The sequence below is a fragment of the Mytilus californianus genome, unplaced genomic scaffold (assembly GCF_021869535.1).
Source record: "Mytilus californianus isolate M0D057914Y unplaced genomic scaffold, xbMytCali1.0.p SCAF_13, whole genome shotgun sequence".
Classification (NCBI taxonomy): Eukaryota; Metazoa; Mollusca; class Bivalvia; order Mytilida; family Mytilidae; genus Mytilus; species Mytilus californianus.
The window spans coordinates 18399813-18424463 of NW_026262615.1; the positions used below are offsets into that span (position 1 = coordinate 18399813).

General features: G+C 31.9%; 1 protein-coding gene across 17 annotated transcripts in view; it reads left to right on the plus strand.

Moving 5' to 3' along the window:
* Nucleotides 1-24651, plus strand: part of LOC127723307 (doublecortin domain-containing protein 2-like) — a 130239-nt gene that overhangs the window by 91176 nt on the left and 14412 nt on the right. For 5 of the 17 annotated variants that reach the window (XM_052229862.1, XM_052229860.1, XM_052229866.1 and 2 more), the window contains 7 exons: nt 632-714; nt 2504-2628; nt 5631-5720; nt 6880-6912; nt 12779-13288; nt 16997-17608; nt 22526-22768. In XM_052229862.1, coding sequence (XP_052085822.1) covers nt 632-714; nt 2504-2628; nt 5631-5720; nt 6880-6912; nt 12779-13288; nt 16997-17608; nt 22526-22768 — 1696 coding nt within the window. The remainder of the gene's footprint in view (nt 1-631; nt 715-2503; nt 2629-5630; nt 5721-6879; nt 6913-12778; nt 13289-16996; nt 17609-22525; nt 22769-24651) is intronic. The other 12 variants (XM_052229870.1, XM_052229872.1, XM_052229871.1 and 9 more) reach the window with 10 other exon arrangements.

Consider the following 24651-nt stretch of genomic DNA (forward strand, 5'->3'; position numbering starts at 1 on the left):
AATACAAAATTAAGCAGATACTTTAAATATTACAAAGGATTCATTTATTTTCATTGGTATCAATTTTCTTGACTGCAGATATATTTTCTCTATCAAGGGTACAGAATTTCCAGGTTTCATCATTTTTTCCCATCAAAGTAATTAAAACTTGTTGAGTACTTGAATTTTTGTTTCCTCCTACCCAAGAAATCAGAGAAAATCCCAACTATTATTTATGAATCCACAACAAATGTTTTTTTTGTTGGGTTATTGTTCTCTTGTTTATGTTTGAGATCCATTATATCTTTGACCAAGTCAGACATTAGGAAATTAAAAAAAAAACATTTATTAGATATTGATTCTATCAGAGAAGAAAAAAGCAACACATTTTAGTGTTAATTTGTTTAACAAACCATTTTTTATGCTTGTTCAGTAGAGACAGCCTTTTCATTGTTTTGGACTGTTACAATAGAATACTGGTTGAACAAAATGATGTGGGTGGATACTGAAACTATAATATTGCAAAAACAATTGAAGACAAAATATAAATCGTATTTCAAACAGAACTAAAACCCAATTCTGTAACTTAGAAAAGAAATTTAGTTTTATCTACTTTGTATCAAGATGATTTAGTGATTTTAATTTTTTGTAGAAAAAGAAATCAGGTGAATGGTGTTCCAGTGAAAGCAGCAAAACACACGAAACGAACTCCAAAACAGGCAGATTACGATAAAGGTAGGTGGCCTTCGGCTGTTGTCTGCTCTATGGTCGGGTTGTTGTCTCTTTGACACATTCCCCATTTCCATTCTCAATTTTATAACATAACTGTTCCAATACCAAAACACAGGAAACAAACTCCAAAACAAGCAGATTAGATAAATGTAGGCTACATAACTGTACTCATAATAAAACACACAAACACACAAACACAAGAACAAGTGGACTGTAGGCTATATATTTAGTCCCATACAAATAAAAAAAAACACACACACAAAAAAACAAAACAAGCATGGTGATAAAGGTTGGCTTTATCAAAAGAAGATGTGGTATAATTGCCAATGAGACAACTCTCCACCAGAGACCAAAGGATATAGAAGTTAACAACTATAGGTTATCATAAGGCCTTCAACATGTTTGTTTCATACATATATTGTGCAATACATGATGGAAGATAGTACTTTATAAACATGAGATATTATCCCAACCATCCAAACATCAAAAGGAAAAAAAAAAAAAAAATTTATACCAACAACCAATTAAGATGACTTTTTGGTAGATTTATCTGAGGGCTATTCCATTAAAATGTATGTGGGAGGGTAGGAAGGGAAGTTTAATTATTGAATGTGGGTCATGGGTCTTTTTTCAATATGCGTCTATTACCATTATGCAAAATTATCTAAAAAATGGTTCTTGGTTGTAGGGATATTTTGAAAGTCCCTTCCTACCCTGTCACATACATTTTAATGGAATAGCCCTAAATATTTTATTGCAAAGTACTTTACTTTTAGCATTCTTTAAAATATTTGTGGTTGGGTTACTATTTCTTCAATGTATATTTTTTTATACAATTTCTTTCAAAGTTTGTATTTAAAAAATAAAAATTTATAATATTATTTCATAACATAGAAAAGGTAAGTACATTGGAGATAATTTAAAAAAAAACTCATTGGTCCAGGGGAGATAATCTCTTGTTGCACAATTTCATGTAATGTTTGTAGTTTGACATGTCAGTGTGCACGAAATTGACACCTGGTTATTAAGTGATGGTGAACTGTCTCGATGGCATTGAGAAATAAATTCTATTGATTTCAAATTGAATTTATTTTAAATTCAATTGTAAACAACCCAATAATCCTATGATAAGGTTTTATTGGTGAATTGATCTCAACAAGAATGATTTAAATACAGAAGTATAATGTTATGTACCATATATATTGTCATTATTTCAATGACTGGCAAATTTATGAATAGTGTTTTGCCGCTTGAAATGCCTGATATAATGCATCTTCAAATCTGTACCCTATTACTTGCGTGGGCTTATGTAGAAATTGTGCAAAAAAGTGCATACAAAAATTTTGATAACTTAAACTTTTTTTGTCCTATTTTGTAAGGTATGAACCATAGAATTGAGAATCTTATATATTTTATTGCATAGATTTTCAACAAAACCGTCATACAAATTATTTTGAAGATACAAATTACATCAAAAAGTGTACTGTTGTGGATACAGTCGATATGTTTCTTATCTGAGGGAAAATAGAGTAAACCAATTGAAAGAAATATTTTTAAAATCTTAAAATTTATTTTTTTTTAGGGGGGGGAGGGTATTGTGGATAATAAAACAATGAATTCATTAGTTATATGTAGAATCTTAAAACATGACCTTATTAATCCTGAAAACAAAAATAAATAGAATATTTGAATTAGAAATCATCACAAATAGAATTGTTTCCATGGAAACTGGTGAACTAGATATACTTGTGTCATGCACTTATTGGTGAAATTTGCACCTGTTTTATTGCAGATGATGGTGGTGTATTTAAGGCCAAAGGTCAAAGCAGAGACACAAGGGGCGCAAAAGAGGTGCGTGATAATGGCGACACGAAAGTAGATCTTCCAATTGACCAAGTTCGAGCAGAGGAAGTTAAAGTAAATCAACCTGACTTAATTCGGGTGGCATCATCTGACATGAAAAATGTCAGTTTGGCATGAAAATTACAACCATTTTGTGGAAAAAGAAAAACTTTTCTCTAAAATTAATTATTCAACAGCTCATTCTGTTTTGTCAGATCTTATTTAGATAATGTTGCATTATGGGAACACCAATTGGGTTAGATTTTCTGATTGGTCAGAGCATTCTTTGTGAGGATATTTTAACTAAACAGCATTGTTAATAAGGAAAATATTTTTTGTTCATGGATTTTTATTTAGAGGTTGTGATATGTCCACTAGACATTAATGCACTATGGGTCTGTCAAGTACCAATTGATTGTAGTTTCCATCATCCTAACAATATCTCAAATGAATCATGAACATTTCACAAGATAAACAGTAGCCGAAAAATTTAAATGGTGTACAGCATTGTACCAAGTATGATGTATCTGACATGCTTAGACATACTTGATTAAAGATAACTATCTGTTCAATAGTATTTATTCTGTCTAATGACTATGGTAATGCAAATTAATAGATAGAATCATAATGGATTAGTAAACAGTTTGTATAATTTTTAAATTTTATTTCATATTTTTAAGGTTTCTGTCAATAGAAATTTCTTCACTTTTATTTTCTAGGAAGTGCAGTAATTAAATTACAAACTGCTGTAGTCACATGAGGGATGGGATATATGTGGGCATAAGATTTCTCTGATATCAACCATTTCTTCATGACATATTTTTTACATCTGTTACATGTGTCTGGACATAGGTCTCATGCCCTTAAATTTTTCTGGGATTCATTTTTAAACTACAGATAATCTTTTTTTTTTTACTGATAGTCATCCCATTATGTAGTTCTTAAATCAATAAAATTGAGAATGGAAATGGGGAATGTGTCAAAGAGACAACAACCCGACCATAGAACAGACAACAGCAGAAGGTCACCAATGGGTCTTCAATGCAGCGAGAAATTCCCGCACCCGGAGGCGTTCTTCAGCTGGCCCCTAAACAAATATATATACTAGTTCAGTGATAATGAAACATTCTAATTTTTGTTTTTTTTATAGAAGACTATTCATGTGCTCTTATATCCTATTGGATGGTTGTCCAATCAAAACTTTAATTATATTTGCAATGGCGGTTTTAGGGGGTTGGAACCCCCCCTTTTTTTTGGACGATCAATGCATTTTAATGGGGACATATAGTTGGAACACCCCCTTTAACCTGGGTTGGGAACCCCCCTTTTAAAAAATGGCTGGATCCGCCCTTGATTTGTGATAAGAATAATTGTCCAATCAAACATTGTAATACTTAGGTATTGAATTTTGAATCAGATCTTATTTTAGAAATATCTACACCTTAAAGATGAAGATGAGATTTTACCTTCTAATCATCACTAATTAAAGTCTAATTCTCTCTCGTTGTACACACTGACCCTTTTAAATTTGGAAGATCTAGCAAATCAGAGTGATTGTTGAACTTATTATGAAATATCGCAAAAAGATGAATTTATAATTCTGCTTGTTGAATCAGAAGGTAACTGTCATTTGGAAGATGAAGTGTTTCTGAACAGAATGCTTATAAAAACAGAACTTGACTAGAAGTGTGAATTAGCTAGAAAATAGTAAATTTCTTCCAATGGTTGATAGCTTTCTGCAATTTGCCACCCTTTTAAAACCATTTATACAATACTATTTTGCTTACTTTATGATAATTTCAATAATTTCAGTTTATCTTTTAACTGTTATAGCAGAATTTACTAATTTATTAGTAGTATAATACACATGCAGGAAAATTAGAAATGGGAAATTTTTTGAAAAAGGAAGTTGATTGAAAGATCTCTTGGTTGTTGTCATGAGGAATGGCAAGCACAGTGTTTTTGAAAATTATAACTTTCTTGCACCGTAACTGTTCTAAATGAAATTTTCCTGTGTGTCAGCTCACATTATGATGATACGTCAAATGTATTTCTTTTGAATTTTGTATCCTTTTACTTTTGTCAGACTATACAATTTATTAAATCATGTGAATTTTATTTTTGAACAGCTCTAAAAATGGAACTGTAGTTTTTAATGTGGTATTCTTAAGAGGGAAAATATATGTTTTGGTTCTTTGTCATATTTGACCAGTAAATTATGCAATTTTTTTTCTTTATTATAGAAATTCAAAATATTTTACGACTTTGGTGTAAATTGTTCAGGGAAATAACATAAATCTAACAACGAACATTTAAAATAATAAAATGAAAATTGTAATTTCACGTTATTATCAAATTTGCATAGTTTGACAGAGGTAAAAGATAACATTTTTACCATTTCTCATCCTTCATTGATTAATCAACACAAAAAATATATCATGCACTGTAGTCTGTAATATTTTGTTATATTTTTATTTTACTCAAACATGCTGAAACATCTAGAAATCTTGCAAAACTGCTTGGCACAGTAAAACACAGTAATCATAACTAAGTTGAGGGAGAAGATTTTTTTTCGAAGGGTTAACATCTGAATCTGAAAAAAATTCATGCAACCAATTAGTACTTATCGTCCTGAATCAAATGATATAGGGGAGATAATTTGGTCAAATTAAAGTTGTCTTACCTTTCAAATTTGTTAAAGGGAGATTTATTTAAAAAATAACAAACATTTCATAAGTCACTTATCATTATCAGATAGTCTGTTTGAAGTTTGGAGTCATGAATAAGTCTAATTGAGTGTTGTTTTTAAAGTCAATTTGATTGAACAATTTTAAAATTTTGAAGAAAAAAATGAATGTTATATTTATGATTGATATGTGCAACTAAATAAAAAACATTTCCTTTAACCTGCAGAAGATAGATTTGAAAACAAGAACCTTTTTAAGTTTCAAATTTAGTACGAAATAAATGGGAAAAAAACATTTTAAGCAATAAAAAATTTCCAAACTTCAAGCATTTTTATTTTATGCACACATTATTATCATTCACACTTTTCTTCTTATCTAAAACTTTGTCAGGAAGAGGAGAACTTAATCGATGAAACTGAAGCTAAAGTTCCAAGTGGCGTGGAACTAAGTCGTCAGCCATCTGAGTCTTCAGAGCAACAGGTTAGATTGCATGATGGGATGCCATGTAGATGACCCTTGACCTATATCTAAATGAATGTTATATATGCTAGTCAGTTCAGATTTAAAATGTATAAAAATTGAAAATTGAAAGTTTTACTTTGAATAGAAATATAGGAGTTTTTATATATATCTGGAATATCTTTAGCTTGATCCTTAGAGGGTAAAATTGAATGGCTCATTTTGGAGAAAAAGAAAATATCACGAAGTTGATAGGGAATAAAAAGCAGTTTGATATTACTTGTGTTAATTTAGAGAGCAATATATTTACCACGGTAGTTCTGCTAGTATGGATTTTGCTTCTAGATGTAGAAAAGTATCAGTCTGCTAACTGCCTATCTATAGCTTTAATGAAACCTGCTAGAAAAAGATTTTGAAACAATGAGCTAAACATTTGGCTCTGCAAAATTGATTGACGGCTGAGTTGTAATGCAAGCAGAAAATATTAAAGGTTAAAGTACACTTGAAAGAATGCACATACATGAGAGATTTTTTTTCTATTTTTTCTCTCTTTTTATTTCATGAATTCATACTTTTACCCATACTTTAACAATTTAACAATGCACCATGCAATTTATGAATACAAGAATATTTGATATCAAGGGAAATTATCATTAATGCTAAATGAGTTATTTCCCTTTATCATTTATCCAAAATGAGTTTTTTCCCTTTATCATTTAAACAAAATGAGTTATTTCCCTTTATCATATGTTACACATACTAATGCTTGGCAGTATCCATTGTCATTTTAACCAGCATTTTACACCACTAACACAATATAATATAAAATATATCTGTCATATCTAATTTATATTTTTTATTCATTGATTATCAATATCATAGTTTCATTCAGTTATTAAAAATGGGCTATAATTCACGAAAGCTCTAATCTCATTTATACGAGTACTATATTAAAACTCTTCACAGAAATTCATTTTATAATGTAAATTTTTAACTGCATCCTTCCTCTTAGTATGATTTTAGTCTGTTTGATGAAATGTTGTTAAGAAAGTTGTTTAACTTTCAATTTTTTGAATCTTTTCTTTTTAATTAAAAAGCAACAGTGTTGAAAAAATAATTGTAGAAAAGAAATTTATGCAAAATAATGATTTTTCATTTTTTGTCTGTTTTAATATTACAGGATGAAAGGATAAAGAAAGAGAGACAAGGAAAGGTAAGTGGAAAATAATGACATGTTTGGATTTGACTTGCCAAAATCATTACTGCATAAAGAGAGTTAGGCTTAGTGGAAAATAATGACCTGTTTGGATTTGACTTGCCAAAATCATTACCGCATAAAGAGAGTTAGGCTTAGTGGAAAATAATGACATGTTTGGATTTGACTTGCCAAAATCATTACTGCATAAAGAGAGTTAGGCTTGGCCATAATAACCTAGTCATACAAAATTTAAAAAATTCTTAAATTTGTAAATACAAGTTTTGAACACAACAGTTGTATATAAGCTTTAAAAGATAATGAAAGAGGAAAAGAAAACTTTATAAAGAACTTTTAACAAGAGAAGAGTGGAATGAATGCTCAACAAGATAGTATTTAGTAAGGGAAAAGGGCAAAAGTTTAATGTAATTAAGGATCTTGGGTTAAGGGCACACAACCTTAATTATAACTTACAAATTTGACTGTAAATATTTGAAAGATCAAGTTTCTTGTGGCCATCTATTAAGGGGATAATGCTGGTTTGTAAGTTTTGCCTGAATGATGCTAGATGCCATCATACCTTTGTGCTGTTAATAACTAGACGATCTTTGTTTGCTAAGTATCTAAAATAAAATGGATTGTACAAATTGTGATGACCTCATCAGATAGTGTGATGACATCATCAGATATTGATGGACATCATCAGATATTGTGATGACATCAGCAGATATTTTTGATGACATTATCAGATATTGTCACAACTTTAAAAAAAATCAATATATTTGTCTTTATTTGAGAATGTTATTGCTTTAACTTAAAACTCTGAAAAGTAGTCCTTTAAGTATCAAAGTTTTACTTCCATAATTTAGAAATATTTAAGAACGTATGATAATACAATATTCAAAATATAGGAACTCTTAAAAACAGGTTTTTAATCCTATTGAAAAATAATGGGATATAAAACTGCCTTTAAATGTTTTGAATTTAGGGGTAAATATAATTCTAAAAAGATTTTGGCAAGTGATTAGTTCCTTTTTAACTTTCAATTTTATTTATTAGAGTAGTAAAATAATAACTTGCACCATTGTATTTGCACCTATGTCTTGAGTTTTGAATTATAAAATTTGTACACAGGAAATGGGGGAAAGGGAGACAATCATTATAAAGATTCAGTCTTCAACACCAAGCACTGAAGATTCCACTAATACCTCCAACCTTTAGTTAGTTCTCTTACCCTTTACCCTTTAGTCAGGAAAATTATGCAAATATTGAAGACTGTGAATTATTTTTGATAACATTTTCTCACTTTTTACTGTATGTTTTTCCTGAGAAAATCAGTAAATTTATTTTGATATTGTATACACTTTATATCGTTACTAACTGTATATTTCTTCTTTTTTAAATATTGTAAATACTTGGTGCATTCAGCTAATGTTTCATTTTGGGATGTCTTGATTTTTTAGGCAAAACGTTTTATTTATTTATTTCATGCATGTATTATATATTAAATTTGTTTCTATTTTATAGTATTTTTAATGCTTAAATAGTTGAAATTGTTTATTGATATTCTTGTTTATCAAATATTTGAATATTTGACTAAGTACATTGAGCTGAATGTGATTATATTTCTACTATGTGGGTTTTATGCTTATATTGAATATTTTGCATGGTAGCATTATTCAGATTGTTATCTTGAAACAAAGATGGCAGATTTGCTAAAAATGGGAGATTTAAGGATTTTAAAATTTACTTCAAAACCAAAAAATATATAATCAGAAGTAAAGTTTTTTAAAAGCTTTTTGGTTGATGCAATCGCAAGCTATATATAGAAATAATAACTAAAGAGTTTCATCTTTCAAATACTTCTTCATTTGTATTTTTTTTAAATGATTACGATTAAAAAAAAACTGAAGTTCAAAATTCGTGTAGCTTGATGCACACAGTGCTGAGACAGAATGGATGAAGATTTCAGAATTTGATAAAAAAATTGATGTAAATGAAAAAGAATATTGGCTAACTTTCTACGATAACCAAATTAACCTTTGGGAGATAACTAATTGACTAATATTTTTTGGTTCCTTCATTGTGATTTGGAGTGGCTCATAAGTCTGTCATCCTTGTTTAAAGAGGTGTATATAAAGCTATTGTACAAGCATGCATGATAAAATCTTCAATAAATGCTTCACACTAAAGAATACTGCGTTGTTATCAACAGAAATTTGAGGCGAGAAGAAGGAACCGTAGCATGTGTTTATAAAGTCGGCCATTTTGAAGTGTTTTGTCCGGCACCGTGCACGTTGTTACCCTGAGTCACCACCTCTTTTACTCCACTGTGTGACATCATGCAGAATGAATTATCGACGTCTTTTTTTTTTATGCATTTCAAGTGTTCTTTTGAAATTACTAATTCAACGGAATTCCATATGTCATCCTAGTAGAGCAACACAGCAATGATAAGGTTTTTTGGGTTTTTTTTATCAACAATACAAATATAGTTTTTACCAAAATAATTTGAAAAATGGGAATCATACCCTGATTAATCTAACTTAAAGACATATTATGGACCTTACAAAGTAGGAAAAAGTACTTTTTTGGTAATTATAAGTAAGCACCAAGCATATCAATGATAGAAGTTACACTTTGTGGCTCCAGAAAAATATAATTTCATACATGTATAGAAGCATTGTTTTTCTTTGTGAGTTTTAACTTTATGCTGCTCTCTTCTCATGTGCCTTTGTAACTTCCATATATATGTAGTACATGTTCTTAATTGTTGTGTGTTTGGGGACGGACAAGTTTTTGAAAAAGATTAATATTTCTTATCAATCAACTGCATTCATGCAAAATAATTACCGGTAACAATTATTGACTTCAAATAAAACTTGCTGTTTTTAGTCTGATTTGCATTATTTTCCTGAACTGTTATGTAAAGCTTGCTACTAACTGCATTCTAATACTGATCACTTTTACCCATATATCTTTGTGTGTGCTTTTGTGTTTTTTCTTGTGTGTTTATTTACTTGAGCTTTGTATCTTTGCATCCAAGACTTTTTTTTTTGGTGAAAAAATATTTTTTTTAAGGTTCTGTTTTGATAAATAATTTATTTATTTATTTATTCATTAAATGAATGATTGATTAACTAGTTAATTGATTAATTGATTCATTTATTCTCTGAATTTTGCTCTTTATTTATATATCAAAATTGAAATGACTTGAATGTCAACGTTATGCCTGAATTACTGCATAAAAAGAGTTCACTTAAAAATTTTAATGAAATAATTCTGAATTTTGAGGGTGAACATGGTATACTGTGGATAAATTTATTTTCGTGGATTGAGAAAAACCTGCATTTTCGTGGATATTTGATTTCGTTGTTTTGCCAAAGTCTGCATACAAGCCTATAGAACATTTGCAATACATTGAACAATCAAATTCATGGTTCGCCTGTACCCACGAAATCCAAGAAAATTGGTATCCAACGAATGATTATGAATCCACAGTATGGTACTTTTTGATGATTTTGTTAAGTCAGCATATAAGAAGGGGGATAACTCTTGTTTATTTCTATACTGCTGCTAGGCATATTGTGTTTTTAAAAATTGCCAAGATTGAATGAAGAGGTTGCCTATAATTAAATCTCCTTTACGACATCACTGTGTAAGAGTTCACATCAAAAAAAGTATTAAGGAATATACCGTAAACCTGACAAAACCAAACGCTGGACTACATCAATTTACAAAAATGAATGGAAAACAACTGTCATATTCCTGACTTGGTACAGGGTATTTTTCATAAGTAAAATTGGTTTTATAGCTAACTAAACCTCCTACTTGTACGTCAGTGTCAAAATTTCACTTGTTGAGGAGTATATCAGCTTGAACAAAGAACTTAGAAGAATCATTTTTTATGGAAACTGAAGCCAGTTTGTCATAAAGGAGATTTGACTGTGCTTAATTATTATGACACATATCATTGCACAAGCTTCCTTTTTCATGAAAAGGTTAGAAAAATAATGTTTAGCTGATCCGTTACAAATTGTAATTTCAATTTAGATTTTATCAAAAGCCATTTTTGTTAAAAGCAAAAACAACATTTTTATTGTACATAGTTTTTGTTGAAAATAATTGCTCAAGTGAAACAGCCCAATTCTTATAGGTCAATATGCACATTTCAGATAGATAGTTACATTTTCTGTATTTCTTCATCAATCAAAAATACTTTCACACTTAATCTGATTTTGGGGGAACCATTGTGATAATCACAACTCTAAATATTGAAATCTATGGTGTCCCATTTTCTATGCTTAAATGATTTTAACTTCAGTATTTTGAAATTATATTTTCATGGCTGCTTAAAGATACTTACCTTCCTTTGTAAGACATGTTAAAGGGAAGCAACTCAATGATATGTCTCATTTTTATGCTTTTCATTCAGGCTTTTTTTTGAAGCATGTTTTTGTGTATTTTATACATGTTAATGATCTTTGCTAGATTTTTTATAAATTTAAAACTATTTTGCCTTTTGCTGTATTACTTGTAGATAAACATTTTCAGATGTTTCACACATAGAGATTTATAATGAATTTGAAATATAAAATGGATCTTAGAAAAGCAATTGCAGTAATTTCATGGTAATTTTTTTTGGACGAACACTTCTTTCAGGCTAGTTTTCCTGCTATATTTCGAAAGAAAAAAAAATATCTTTAGCTTTGCTTATTACCTATAATAACTGAAATCATCAAAAAATGAAGAAAAAAAAAAATATAAATGAAAACCGAAAGGCAAAATTGAGTGTTGTAATGTGAAACTATGTCTTTGTTAATCTGACATATTTGTTTCTAATGTTATTATATCATTCTTTTCATTACTTACATGCAGCATTCAAATGGTTTAAATTTAGATATTTAAAATGAGTAAAATTAGACATTAGCTCATATTAGTGTGTGGAATCACATGGTTTGAAGTTACTGTGTCCCATTTACAACACCTAACACAGAATAACAACAACAAAAAAAAGTTCAGGAACCATGATATAACACAGTGAAACCTGTCCCTATGAAATCCATGAAAATGCATTACAATGAGTATCCCATCAATAATTATGTATCCACAGAACTTCCTAGCATGTGATTTCTGACAGTATTTGTGCTAAGAATTCCTTTTCCAGTTTGCACAAGTAGAAAAAAATCCAGATAATTTAAAATTGCTTATTCCCTCTTGCTTACATTTTGATAGAATGTTTACCAATTCTTACAGTTGATTTTCCCTTGTTTCAGGCATTCAATTGTGACAGTTGAAAGTATTTTTTTTAGTGTAAAATGTGTAAGGTGTTTACCTATTATGAATATGAAAAAATCTTCAAACAAAGCATAATTTATTTCCAAATTTTTAATGAAAACATGAAAAACATAATTTTTACAATCAGTGCTGAAATGGGGAAGACCAACTCTAAATAGTGAAAGCAATAGATGGAAAAAGCAAAGAGAAATAGCTTTAAACATTAAATGTACTGTAAATTCAGGAATTTTTGCAATGTTTATATTATTCCAAAAATTGTGATGGAAAAGGTATTGGGAATTTAAATTTTGATAGAATTATTTGTATGCAGCATTTACTGAAATCTCAATTATAAATACACACAAAAATTTCTGAATTTACAAAAATTGTAGCCTTGTATTATTTACTCCCAAGAAAACCGTTTGAATGTTGCAAATAGTAGTTTCCTTGCTTACCCTTCATTCTCCCTATCGACCATACTAACTAAATACATGCTTGGTGTTGAAGTGAAAGAAAGCATTGCACATGATTTTGTGTCTCACATATATTTTGATTTGCTCACATGTTTGTTGTGTGTGTTCTAACTGTTGCTATGATACACTGATAGGATATAAACAACAAGCCACCCACAAAGCAGGCAGATCACTCGCACAGCAAGACGATGCAAAATGGTGACAGGTCGCAGGCAGATCATTCGCACAGCAGGACGATTCAAAACGGTGATAGGTCACAGGCAAAAGGGGATCAGAGTAAACCAGTCGTCAACAATTCTCAAAACAAAACTGTGCAAAATACCAAACAAAGCACCTACAAGTCAAACAGTAAAGCACCCCCACCTAATACCACAAAGAATGATGTAAAAAAACAGGAACCCCTTAAGGATAATGATGTAAAAAAACAGGAACCCCCTAAGGATAATAAAAATTATAAAAATCATGATTCTGTGCGTTCTTCAACACCAAAAGATAACAAAGCTGCCCCTCCGTCTAAGTCGCCAGCAGACAAAAGGTCTATTACTCCAGCCAAGTCACCAGTAAACAACAAGGCTGCCTCCCCAGCCAGATCACCGTCACCAACGAAGGACAAGAAGGATCCAACACCTCATGAGGAACACCAGGTAGACATTACTAAGGACAAACTTTGTTGCTAACATCCAACTTTGTGTAATTGTCGAAATTTGAAAAATTTTGTTGCTAACACCAAACTTTGTGTAATTGTCAAAATTTGAAATATTTTGTTGCTAACATCTTACTTTGTGTTAATTTTCTAAATTTTAAAACTTTGTTGCTAACATCCAACCTTGTGTAGTCAAATTTTGAAAAAAGTTTGTTGCTAACATCCAACTTTGTGTACTTTGTTCTTACTTCATCAATACATTGTCATTGTTCTGTATTGTTTAACTTGACCTTTAGCCAATTAGATTGTTTGAACTTTTAATTTATTGGTGTATCTTTTCTCATGGAAAAATATCAATGAGCACTCTTTAAGTTTATTGTGAGTTTGTAGAAAAGAAAGATAGGTGTTGTACAACTTAAGACATATTTTTATTTGAAAAAGGTAAAAACAAAAAATTAAAGTATATATATAGTTATAAGGTACTGAAAAAAACTGACGTGAAATTTGTTTTTGTAACGTTGAAAGAAGTTAGTTTTAGTTTCTGACTGAAAGAAAAAAAAAAACAAGAATTGGAAATTAAGGCTTTGAAATGTAGTAATTTTTTATGATTAAAAAGGAAAATGGAAAATGTCAGAGGTCAAGTTAACAATATGTCATTATCTTTGTGTGTATTTCTTTTCATTGATGTTATGTTCCATATCTATCTTCCAATTCTATCAAAATATTTTATTTCTATTATGATTAATGGATAAAAACCCTCAATGGCTTTAAAATATGTATGGCATTGAAAAAGAAAATATGTTAAAATAACTTGATTAATTGTAAAATTGGGTTAGGCCAAGTAAATGTAATAAGAATATTCTTATTCATCCTTCATACCTCCACCAACCCTTTTGGTCTTTTTTAAGGGGGACTGGATGAAAAAGTTGTTCTTTTTGGAAGTGTAAATAATTTATGCCTTTTTTTTCTAAAATATCAATGGGTTCACTCTGTGTCTATTTGTAATCATTAATGAGTTTCAAATCCAAAACTATTGAAATTCAGCCAATAACTCTATAATTCACTATTTGGTGTATAAGTTATGTTTTATATTACCCAGAGTCCTTTCAAGTAGGAAAAAAAAATTTACACATGTAATTTTCTTGTTTTATCATTTCTTCATTGTTTTTGTTTTTTACCTTTCACTTTCATTCTTATATTAATGCATTTCATCTAATAAATCATTTCATGTTCTCTTCATGTTCTCTTCTGTCTTTCTTAGCTTCTTTTGTAGAAGTTGACACAACTATGCATAGGTCATGCTGATTGGATTCTTTCTTCAATGACTCTTCTAAAAATACTTCACCCAATTCAGTCACTCTTCTAAAAATACTGCACTTAATTCAGTGACTCTTCTAAAAATACTTCACCCAATTCAGTCACTCTTCTAAAAATACTTCACCCAATTCAGTGACTCTTCAAAATATACTTTACCTAATTCAGTGACTCTTCTAAAAATACTTTGATCACCCAATTCAGTGACTCTTCTAAATATACTTCACCCAATTCAGTGACTCTTCTAAAAATACTTCACCCAATTCAGTGACTCTTCTAAAAATACTTCACCCAATTCAGTGACTCTTTTAAATATACTTCACCTGTTTCAGTGACTCTTCTAAAGAATACTTCACCCAATTCAGTGACTCTTATAAATATACTTCACCCAATTCAGTGACTCTTCTAAAAATACTTCACCCCATTCAGTGACTCTTCTAAAAATACTTCACCCAATCTAGTGACACAACACATCTTCTAAAGTTAAACCTGACATCCATTTCATTACACTTAATGTGTGTTTCTGGAATAAACTTCATTAGGTCATTTGTAGACCACAAGTTTGAGTAGCCAAATATGTGATACATAAAAAATATGTCAGGAAGCATAAGAATTATATGAAAAAATAATAGACCACATAACCAAAAATCATGAGTCGTAGAAAACCAACAATACCATGGCAAAAAAAGAAAATAACAAAAGGATAAACAATATCAATGAACATTGTACAGAATACATCTTTCGAACAGCTTCTTTTGAGGATAGCATGAAATAACATGAATTTAGGATTCTGTCCTTTGTCACAGCTTCCATAGGGCCCCTGTGGCTGAGTGGTCTAAGGAGTTATCTACAGCTAGACTTTGATCTTTATTGACTAGAATTGCCAGTTTCCCTGCGGTAGGTTGGTGGTTCTCTCTAGGCACTCCTCCACTGATAAAATCTGACTGCCACTATATAGTCAAAAGAGTGCTGAAAGTGGTGTTAAACACCAACAGTCAATCAATCAATCAATCAATCATCTGCTTCCATAAATGATCTTTCTCTGTATTTCATTACTCTTGGATTACACATTATTTTGTTCATTTGGGAAATTGTATGTTCTTGATCAGTTTCGTATGTTCTTGGTCAATTTCAGTTTTGAATTTTTGCTAAGCTTTTCACATGTTGTTCATTTATTTGTAGCATCCTAAGCTATCACCTCATTTCTAAATTTAGCAAATAAATTTTTTTTTTTTGTCTTTCTTCCTCAAATATGGCTGCTTTCTATTATTATCTTTGTTCCTGTAAGCATGCCATGACTATTTGTCCAGTTTCTGCTTTCATCATCTTTTTATGACATCTTCACAAATGCTGACTTCTGCTGGAATTCACCATTTCAGAATCTAATTCATTCTGGGTAATATATTCAAAAGTGTACACCAAAACATTGTGATTGGTCAAAAAAATCTCAAACAATGGAAATTCAACCAATGACATGACTTTATTTTCATTTTGTGATACGAAAAATGAAATTACCCATAATCCTTTAGATTCTGAAAAGGTGAATTGTCATTCAGTTATTATACATTTACAACAAGGGTAAGTAGACTTATCATTAACAAGAAAACATCTCAATTATCCTTATCACCATGATTTATAATTATAAAATTAAAGTTAGAATACGATATTAAAAATTCCTAGTAAAAAAAGGCATACAATTCCATGACCAAAAGAAAAGAACTTGAAAGGACAAACAGTATAATCCACATTGAAAAACTAAAGATTGAGCAACGCACACCCCAACTAAAAAATACAGAAACACTCGGATATCATATACTGATATCAAATCAAAATAACCACTGAAATTATTTAGTTTGGAAGTAATTTAACAGAATTCACAAAGAAGCTAAATGTATAAAAGCACTGTTTCAATTAAAAGCAAACAACACACAAACCAATGGATAATATGTAATTCTATACAAATTATTCAATGAAACTTGTTAAAACTGGTTATTCACTGAAGACAAATAGTGTATATCAGGTCATTTACTTGGGCATCTGTTTCCCTATTTGGCATAAAACAAGCAGGTGACCAGCTCTGCTTTTATTTCAAATTATCCAAAGTTCTTATAAATTTTCCTTGGCCTAAAAATATTAAAGTTAGAATATGCTGTTCAAGTGATAATACAAAAAAAGCTCATGGAAAATTCTTGATATACAATATTTAGTAGATGTGCTTTTGGATGTGGGATTGCATGTTTGAATAAAATTGCGAAACACATTTAAACATCACTTTGGCATGCACTGCTTATGGCTAGTGGTCTTTTAAAGCTATTTTGTTATCATTTAGTTTTGATATATAGGATTAAGACTATATTTGGCATTGCTGTTTATCATTAAAATTCTTTTTCCAAAGGCTGCAACAAAAATACAGGCCAATTACAGAGGTCACCAGGCCAGAAAAGAGGTGAACGACTTAAAGACGAAGAAGGAAACAGATGAAAAAAAGAAGAAAGAAGATGAGCAGAGAGCCAAACAAGCCAAGGAAGAAAATCAAGCCGCAACAAAGATTCAGGCAGGTTTCCGGGGCCATCAAGCTCGCAAGGAAATCAACCAGAAAAAACAGGTACGTGATGTGAAAAATTCTAAAGAGGACGCAGCTGCAATTAAAATTCAATCGAGCTATCGAGGTCACAAAGCTCGAAAAGAAATTGCAGATAAAAAGGTAAAAAGAACAGAGAAGAATACAGAAGAAGAAGCTGCCGCTACGAAAATTCAAGCAGGATTTCGCGGACACAAAGCTCGACAAGAAATAAATCAAAAGAAACAGCAAAGGGAAGAAACGAAAAATGAAGAGGAGAAAGCAGCGACTAAAATACAAGCAGGATTCCGTGGAAATCAAGCAAGGAAGGAAGTGGATCAAAAAAAGAAAGAAAAAGCTCAAAATGAGGAAGAAGAAAAAGCTGCAACGAAAATACAAGCTGGGTTCAGAGGACATCAAGCAAGAAAAGAAGTGAAAAAGAAAAAGGTATTTTGTGATAATCATGATAAACAGTTGTCTAACAGTTTATTTAATGTAGGTGATCTTGCTGAAAACAGGGATATTAATGAACAAAATGAAAGTACAAAATCTCCCTCAAGTTTATCAAAAAGAGAAAGTACAAAATCTCCTTTCAATTTATCAAAAAGCAATCTTTCAAGTCATAATGATAATGATCACATAGTTCCTTTAGATTCTAGTATGTCCAAAACTGTATCTAACATATCTCAGAAAAGCAAACGTAGTAGAGGGGGAACTCATGTTGATTTAAGGGAGAGTGAAGGGATCGGGACCAGTGTAGATTCCTTAAGTCTAAAGGGGTCACAGTCTGATAGGGAAACTGTAAACAAAGAGGAGACCAAAATTAGTGATGATATAAACCTCATGGAAAATCAAAATGACTCTCAAAATAAGAGTTTTGACAAGACACTAAAAAGAGAAAGAAGTCAAGGTAGCAATACTATAGAATGTAGTAAACAATTATCTGAAAGATCAGTGGATTCCCAATGTGATGAAGTTAAACTTGATGGTAAGAATTCAATGGTAAATTTAACATTGCCAGAGGAAAAGAGTCCATGTTTAACATTGCCCAGGGAAAATAGTCAAAATTTAACATTACCAGAGGAAAATAGTCAAAATGTAACATTGCCCAAGCAAAATAGTCAAAATTTGAAAACTTCCAAAGAAATTAGTCAACATTCAACATTGTCTGTAGGAAAAAGTCAGAATTTAACATTTTCCAAGGAAAATAGTCAAACTTCAACATTGTCAAAAGAAAATAGCAAAAATTTAACAATGTCAAAGGAAAAGAGTCAAAATATAACATTGTCCAAGGAAAATAGTCAAACCTTAACATTGTTTAAAGAAATTAGCAAAAATTTAACAAGGTCTAAGGAAGAGAGTGAACATTTGAGTTTACCCAAGCAAAATAGTCAAATTTTGATATCACTTAAGGGAAACAATCGAGACTTAAAACTACCCAAACTGCTGTCATGTAAAGCTGTCACATTTGTTGATGAAAAAAAGATGCACATTAAAAGGTCTTCATTCAGTTTAGAACCTGTAATGCCAGCAAGTATAGATGATATAAAAGTTGCTCTTAGACGATCGAAAACTTTTGGTAAAATGAGCGACTTAAGAATACAGAATTTAGAAGCTTTGAATCATTCAAAATTGCCAATAGTTATTTTACCCAAGTCTCAGTCTTTTACTGAGGATAGTTTTAAATGTGACAAGCTTGGTACAATTGAGAGTATAGAAAATGATAACTTAGACTCAAGTCGTTGTAAAAGTGCAGAGGCAATTCCAGCATTCCTTGGATCTATGATCAAGCATCATACTTTTCCTGAAATGTTGGAATCAGATATGGAAAAGATGTTTCCCATTTTCGTTGCTAGGTCTAAACGTCATAAAAGTTTTCCATATTTTGAAGTTAGAAAATCTGACAATTCAAACATGGAAGGCCTACGATCGGCCACTGACAGCCAGGCTAGTGATCCAATTGATGGGGACTTTATTGATACTGACTTACATACACGGTCCCCAGGGGATGGGGAAAGCCTGACTGTGAATTTTGAATGTGATAATAGTGGTAGGACGGAGGTTGATAGTCGATGTGGAAAATTATCAAACTTGGGCCACTTAGGTAGTTTTGGAGACTCTGATACTCTAGATACTGAATCTATCTTGAAAACAAGCAGAACTGGTACTTTTGATGAAAGTGTTGAAATTGATTGGAAAAAGAAAGATACTAGTTTATTGAGAGAAATTGAAGATGAAAGCATTGAGTTAGAATTGATTAAAATAAAGCACTCGGCCACTACATATCTTCAGGCAGGGGTAAAAGGTCATTTGTCTAGGTCTTATGCTGTTCAGAAAATGAAATTTCAGAATAATTCTGAAGAGGTGACTCTTCTCCAAGCTGCAGTTAGGGGTATGATTCTTCGTAAGCATCTTGAATTTCATACTTTTGACGATGACACAGAGGTTGAGGCCATTTGTCAGAATGATGCTGCAGTCAAAATTCAAGCTGTGTTCAGAGGTTATAGGGTAAGAAAAATGGATAAGGTCAAAATTCAGGACAAAAAGCTCCATGTGAAAAAACAGGTTACTTTTGGTTCTGTTTCTAGAATTGAAATAATAAATGGGGAGTGTAAAAGAGATCTGACAGTTATAGGGAAAGAAATAGAAGATGAAGATTCGAATTCTGTGATAAACAAAATTAATGAAGACTTTGTAGGCACTAAAACAATCCCAAATGATACAGAAAAACAAAAACCAAGTTTAATTGAAAATACAGCAGCAACAAAAATTCAAATTGCATACAAAAAGCATAAGCATAACCAAACAGAACAAAAACTTAGTTTAATTCAAAATGCAGCAGCAACAAAAATTCAGAATGCATACAAAAAGCATAAACGGAACAAAACAGAACAAAAACTTAGTTCAATTGAAAATACAGCAGCAACAAAAATTCAAATTGCATACAAAAAGCATAAGCGGAACAAAACAGAACAAAAACTTAGTTCAATTGAAAGTGCAGCAGCAACAAAAATTCAAATTGCATACAATAAGCATAAACAGGACAAAACTGAACAAAAGTTTGTAGCTGGTACTATTTTACAAGCGTCTTGCCATGCCTACTTAAGTAGAAAGAAGGGATTTGATTGGCTTAAACAAAATGAAAAATCAGATGATACGTTAGCAATTATTAGGAAAAGCTTAAAATCAAAACATCTTTTTAAACAAGAAAGTGATAATATAGCAAAAGAAGATATTGACAGCAAGCAACTAAAAACAGAAGATCAGACATTACACAAAACCAAAGAAGCAGTTATTATTCAGAAACACTTCAGGGGCTATCATGCCAGGAAGGTGTATGTTAAACATAGGGAAAAGATGGATGGGGCTTCAAGGATAATTCAGAAAGCATTCAAACAGTTGCTTCTTAAAAAAGAAAAAGAAAGGAAAGAGAAAGCAGCAACTGTGATCCAATCAAAATATAAGGGTTTTATAGCAAGAAATCAATACAGAAAACAAAGAGAAAAGAAAGAAAAAGCAAAACTTTTGATTAAAAAATCTTTGAAAGCTTGGTTAGTATTTAAGAAACATGTGAAAAAGACTGAAGCTGTTACTGTTATTTCTGCAAGTGTAAGAGGTAAAATTTCACGTTTAAATCTCAAGGCAAAAATGGGTGAGCAAAAGGCAGCTAAAGTCATTCAAACAGCATTTAGAAAATATAGGTCCAACTTAGAAGATATGAAACATGATTTAAATGAAGAGGCTATTGATGTTGTTGATTTGATTATCAATTCTTCATACAGTTGTTATGAACAGCAGGTTGAACATGAAATTGAGGTCAGGGATTCTGCTGCTGTGGTAATTCAGTCCCATTTCAAAGGTTATACGTCAAGGATCAAATATCAACATATAAAAAGAGAAGCTGCTGCTATTGTTATTCAGTCACAGTATAGAGGTCATAGGTCAAGGGTGAATTATAAAAGTGAAACTGCTGCCATCTTAATTCAGTCAAAGGTTGAATGTAAAACCAAGCAGAAGGCTGCAATTGTAATTCAGTCCCAATTCAGAGGGTTCAGGTCAAGGGTCAAGTTCACAAAAATGAAGCTTGAAATTTCTGTTACAGTCCTCCAGGCTGCATTTAGAGGAAAGTTATGTAGAGAACAAATAAGTAAGGATGAAAAATTTATAGCAAAAGCATGTAAAGTCTCTAAAGTCGAGCATCATTCTGCAGTCAAGGGTAATTTTACAAAGTCAAAAAATAAACCACAAATTACTGAAAAAAGGTTAAATGCAGCAATAACAACACTTCAGGCTGCATACACAGCACATCAGACTCGTGTACAATACAAAAAACAGTTCAGAGAGATCAATCCAGACAGTGCTCGTTACTTAATTTCAGCACTTGAAGGTATTTTGACACAACAGAATGATACATATAAGATTTCAATTGATTTAGAGGAAAAAAAGGGGGAATGTTGTGAAAATTCAGAGAGTGTATCAAGTTCATTAGAATCTGGTTTTGTGACTGGTCGTAGTGTCGAATCTAAAGAGGCTGAGGGTTTGTCAGATTTAAAAATTGTGCCATATCCTTTTGAGGACAATGTTGAGGTTGGTAGTCTACATGATAATCCAGATCCCAAACAGTTGTCTGCTAAATCCCAAATATCTGATTCAGCAAGTGTGACCTTCAGTTCTGAAACCAAATCAAAGTTAAAAAGTCCTAAAAGTAATGATAGGTCCAATCACATGTCCAGCAAACCTGTTTATAAAATGGCTAAGTCTTTTACTAGGAGTACTGATAGGTTAACAGTAATTAAAGAAGAAAACCCCCCTCCAAAAAGAGTACTAGAGTGTAAGAGTAGACTAAATGACCTTGAAAAGGAAACTGAATTATCTACAAATATAGATTTGGAGCATCTTAAAATTGAACACGATGTTATTACTTATAGAGATACAGTTGATACAGTTCTAAATCAACAAAATAAAAAGGAAGTAAGTCTGAGTGAAGTTAAACCAAGTATAAATGCAGATGAAGCTGCAATTGTCATACAAGCTGCATATAAAGCTCATAGGGCAAATGTAAAAAGGGAAAAATTAGAAAATCCCAATATTCATTTGAAAAATCAGCCAAATAAAAATTTAGCTCATGGTGTAGATTCAATTGAGTATTACATACACAGTCATTTACAAGCAACTGTTCGAGGATATTTAAGTAGGGAAGGTCTTGTAAATTATGGGATATTATCTTGTCTGCCTTCTGCAAAGTCTAAGCAAAAAGAAACTATATGGTATGTTTCCAAACTTAACTCAATTCAAAATGGTGGTGGTAGAATTCATAAGGTTAGGGATAGGGATAGAAATAACAAATACTTCAATGAATTTCAGACAAAACGTTTGGACGGAAAAACAGAAGCTATCACTGCCATACAGGCTGCAGCACGGGGTTTCTTAGTTCGTAGACGAATAGAGAAACGTGAAAACACTAGACAGTTACTTACACTTAGATCTGTTGCTCAAGAGGAAGTAATGGACATTTTGGGACTCATTCATGAACGAGACAAAGCAGCCACCACAATACAATCCCGATATCGTGGTTACAGGGACCGCAAAGAATATAAGCGTATAAAGGTAAATGAAAAGAAAGAGGATTCTCTGACATTCCTTCAAGCAAATTTCCGTGCTTTTTTAGCGCGTAAAGACATTAATAAACGTTTACTAATGGAAATGCGAAAAGTAGATACTCCTGCAAATAGGCAAGGTTACTCTGATTCTGTTGATAAGGTGCAGGCTAGTTTCCATGGATTTCTATTAAGAAAAGTAGCTTTTCCTAAACTTCATCAAATACTGAAAAGAGATGATGCAGCAACTGATGTGCAGGCAGCCTTTAAAGCATATGTTGAAAGGTGGCATATAAGGCGAAGAAGGGTTGCTGCCCTTGCTAGGTACCATAAAGCAGCTTCTGAGCTTCAAATAAATTTCTCAAGCTATTTGACAAGAAGAAGCATTTCTGCAAACATGAGTCGCAGAAACAGCTCAGCTTCAAAAATCCAAGCTAGTGTTAAAGGCTATTTTGATAGAAAAGGGTATTTACAACAGAAACAGGCTGTTACAAGAATTCAGTCTGGTTACCGTGGTTACAGAGCAAGACAACAATATGATAGCCTGATAAGAGAAAGCAGAAGTTCTGCTGCTGCTGTGATTCAGTCAAATTTCAGAGGTCACAAAGTAAGAAAAGATATTAAATTGAAAACGAGAAATTTGGCTGTGGAGCAACTTCAAGCTAGTTTCCATGGTTACTTGCTTCGTAGAGATGCTCAAAATAGAATCCAGCAGATGAAAGCAGAGGAAATGCAAAAAGCTGCTGTTAAAATTCAGTCAAAGTTCCGTGGATATTCTGAAAGACACAAATATGATATGATGAAAAGAAATCATGTTAATGAAAATCGTAGGATAAATGCTGCTACCGAAATTCAGGCTCATTTCCGTGGGTATCTGACTCGTAAAAATGCACACATAAAACCAAGGCTATATTCCTCTTATTCACACAGAAGCAAAAATGATGACAATTCTCCTCTGTTTGTAGAGGGAAATGCAGTTAGGTTTGATGTACAAACAACTGGTAGTATAAGTTCTGCCAGGCCTCGAACTGGCAGACTGCAAGCATCATTGTCAAATATAAACCGTGAACATACTTTTGATATTAAAAATGAACCATTTATTCCCCCTAACGATGATTATGAGTTTAGATCTATGGCACGATCCACCACTGCACATGTAGATTCCTTTTCACACTTACAAGAAAGTTTTCGTAGTTTATTATCTAGACGTAGAAAATCCTCAAAACCATCTCAGCAACTTTTTCATGAAAGAACACAGTTAAAAGCATTATCACAGTTGCAAGCTTGCTTTAAAGGTTTTCTCACTCGAAGGTTAATATCTAGAATGTGCCAGTATGACAGAGAGCAAAGCCCAGTCACTAGCTCTCCAAAACATCCCTCACCTGTTCCCATGTTAAAAAATCCTGATGAAATAAGGGTTAGTGGTTCCTTTGAACACCCAAAACAGGAAGTACAAAGTCCCATAATGCCTTACGATTTTAATGGAGAAATGATAAATTTTGTGGAAGATAATACACCTGTCGAGTCCTCTTACCATCGCCAGTACAGTGATGATGGAGCAGGACAGGAAGCAGTTGATGTTAGTAAGGACAACATACCGGTGCAATATGTCATGAGAAGTAGGTCAAAAGTAAGCACAAGTGACACACATCGTTCCACAGTGAAGCAAGACGACAAACCAGTACAGTATCTTTATCGCAGTCGTGAATCGACACAACATCAGACTCCTCATTCCACATACAGAAAAAGTACAGGTAGAAATCGGTACGAAGAACCATCCCCAGTTCAGTCACATAATGAGGAAGTGGTTAACCCTGTAGTTTCAGAAAGGAGAAGATTTGAGGAACCCTCTCCCATTCAAAGCACTTTTAGCCCAGTTTTAAGTAAAAAGAG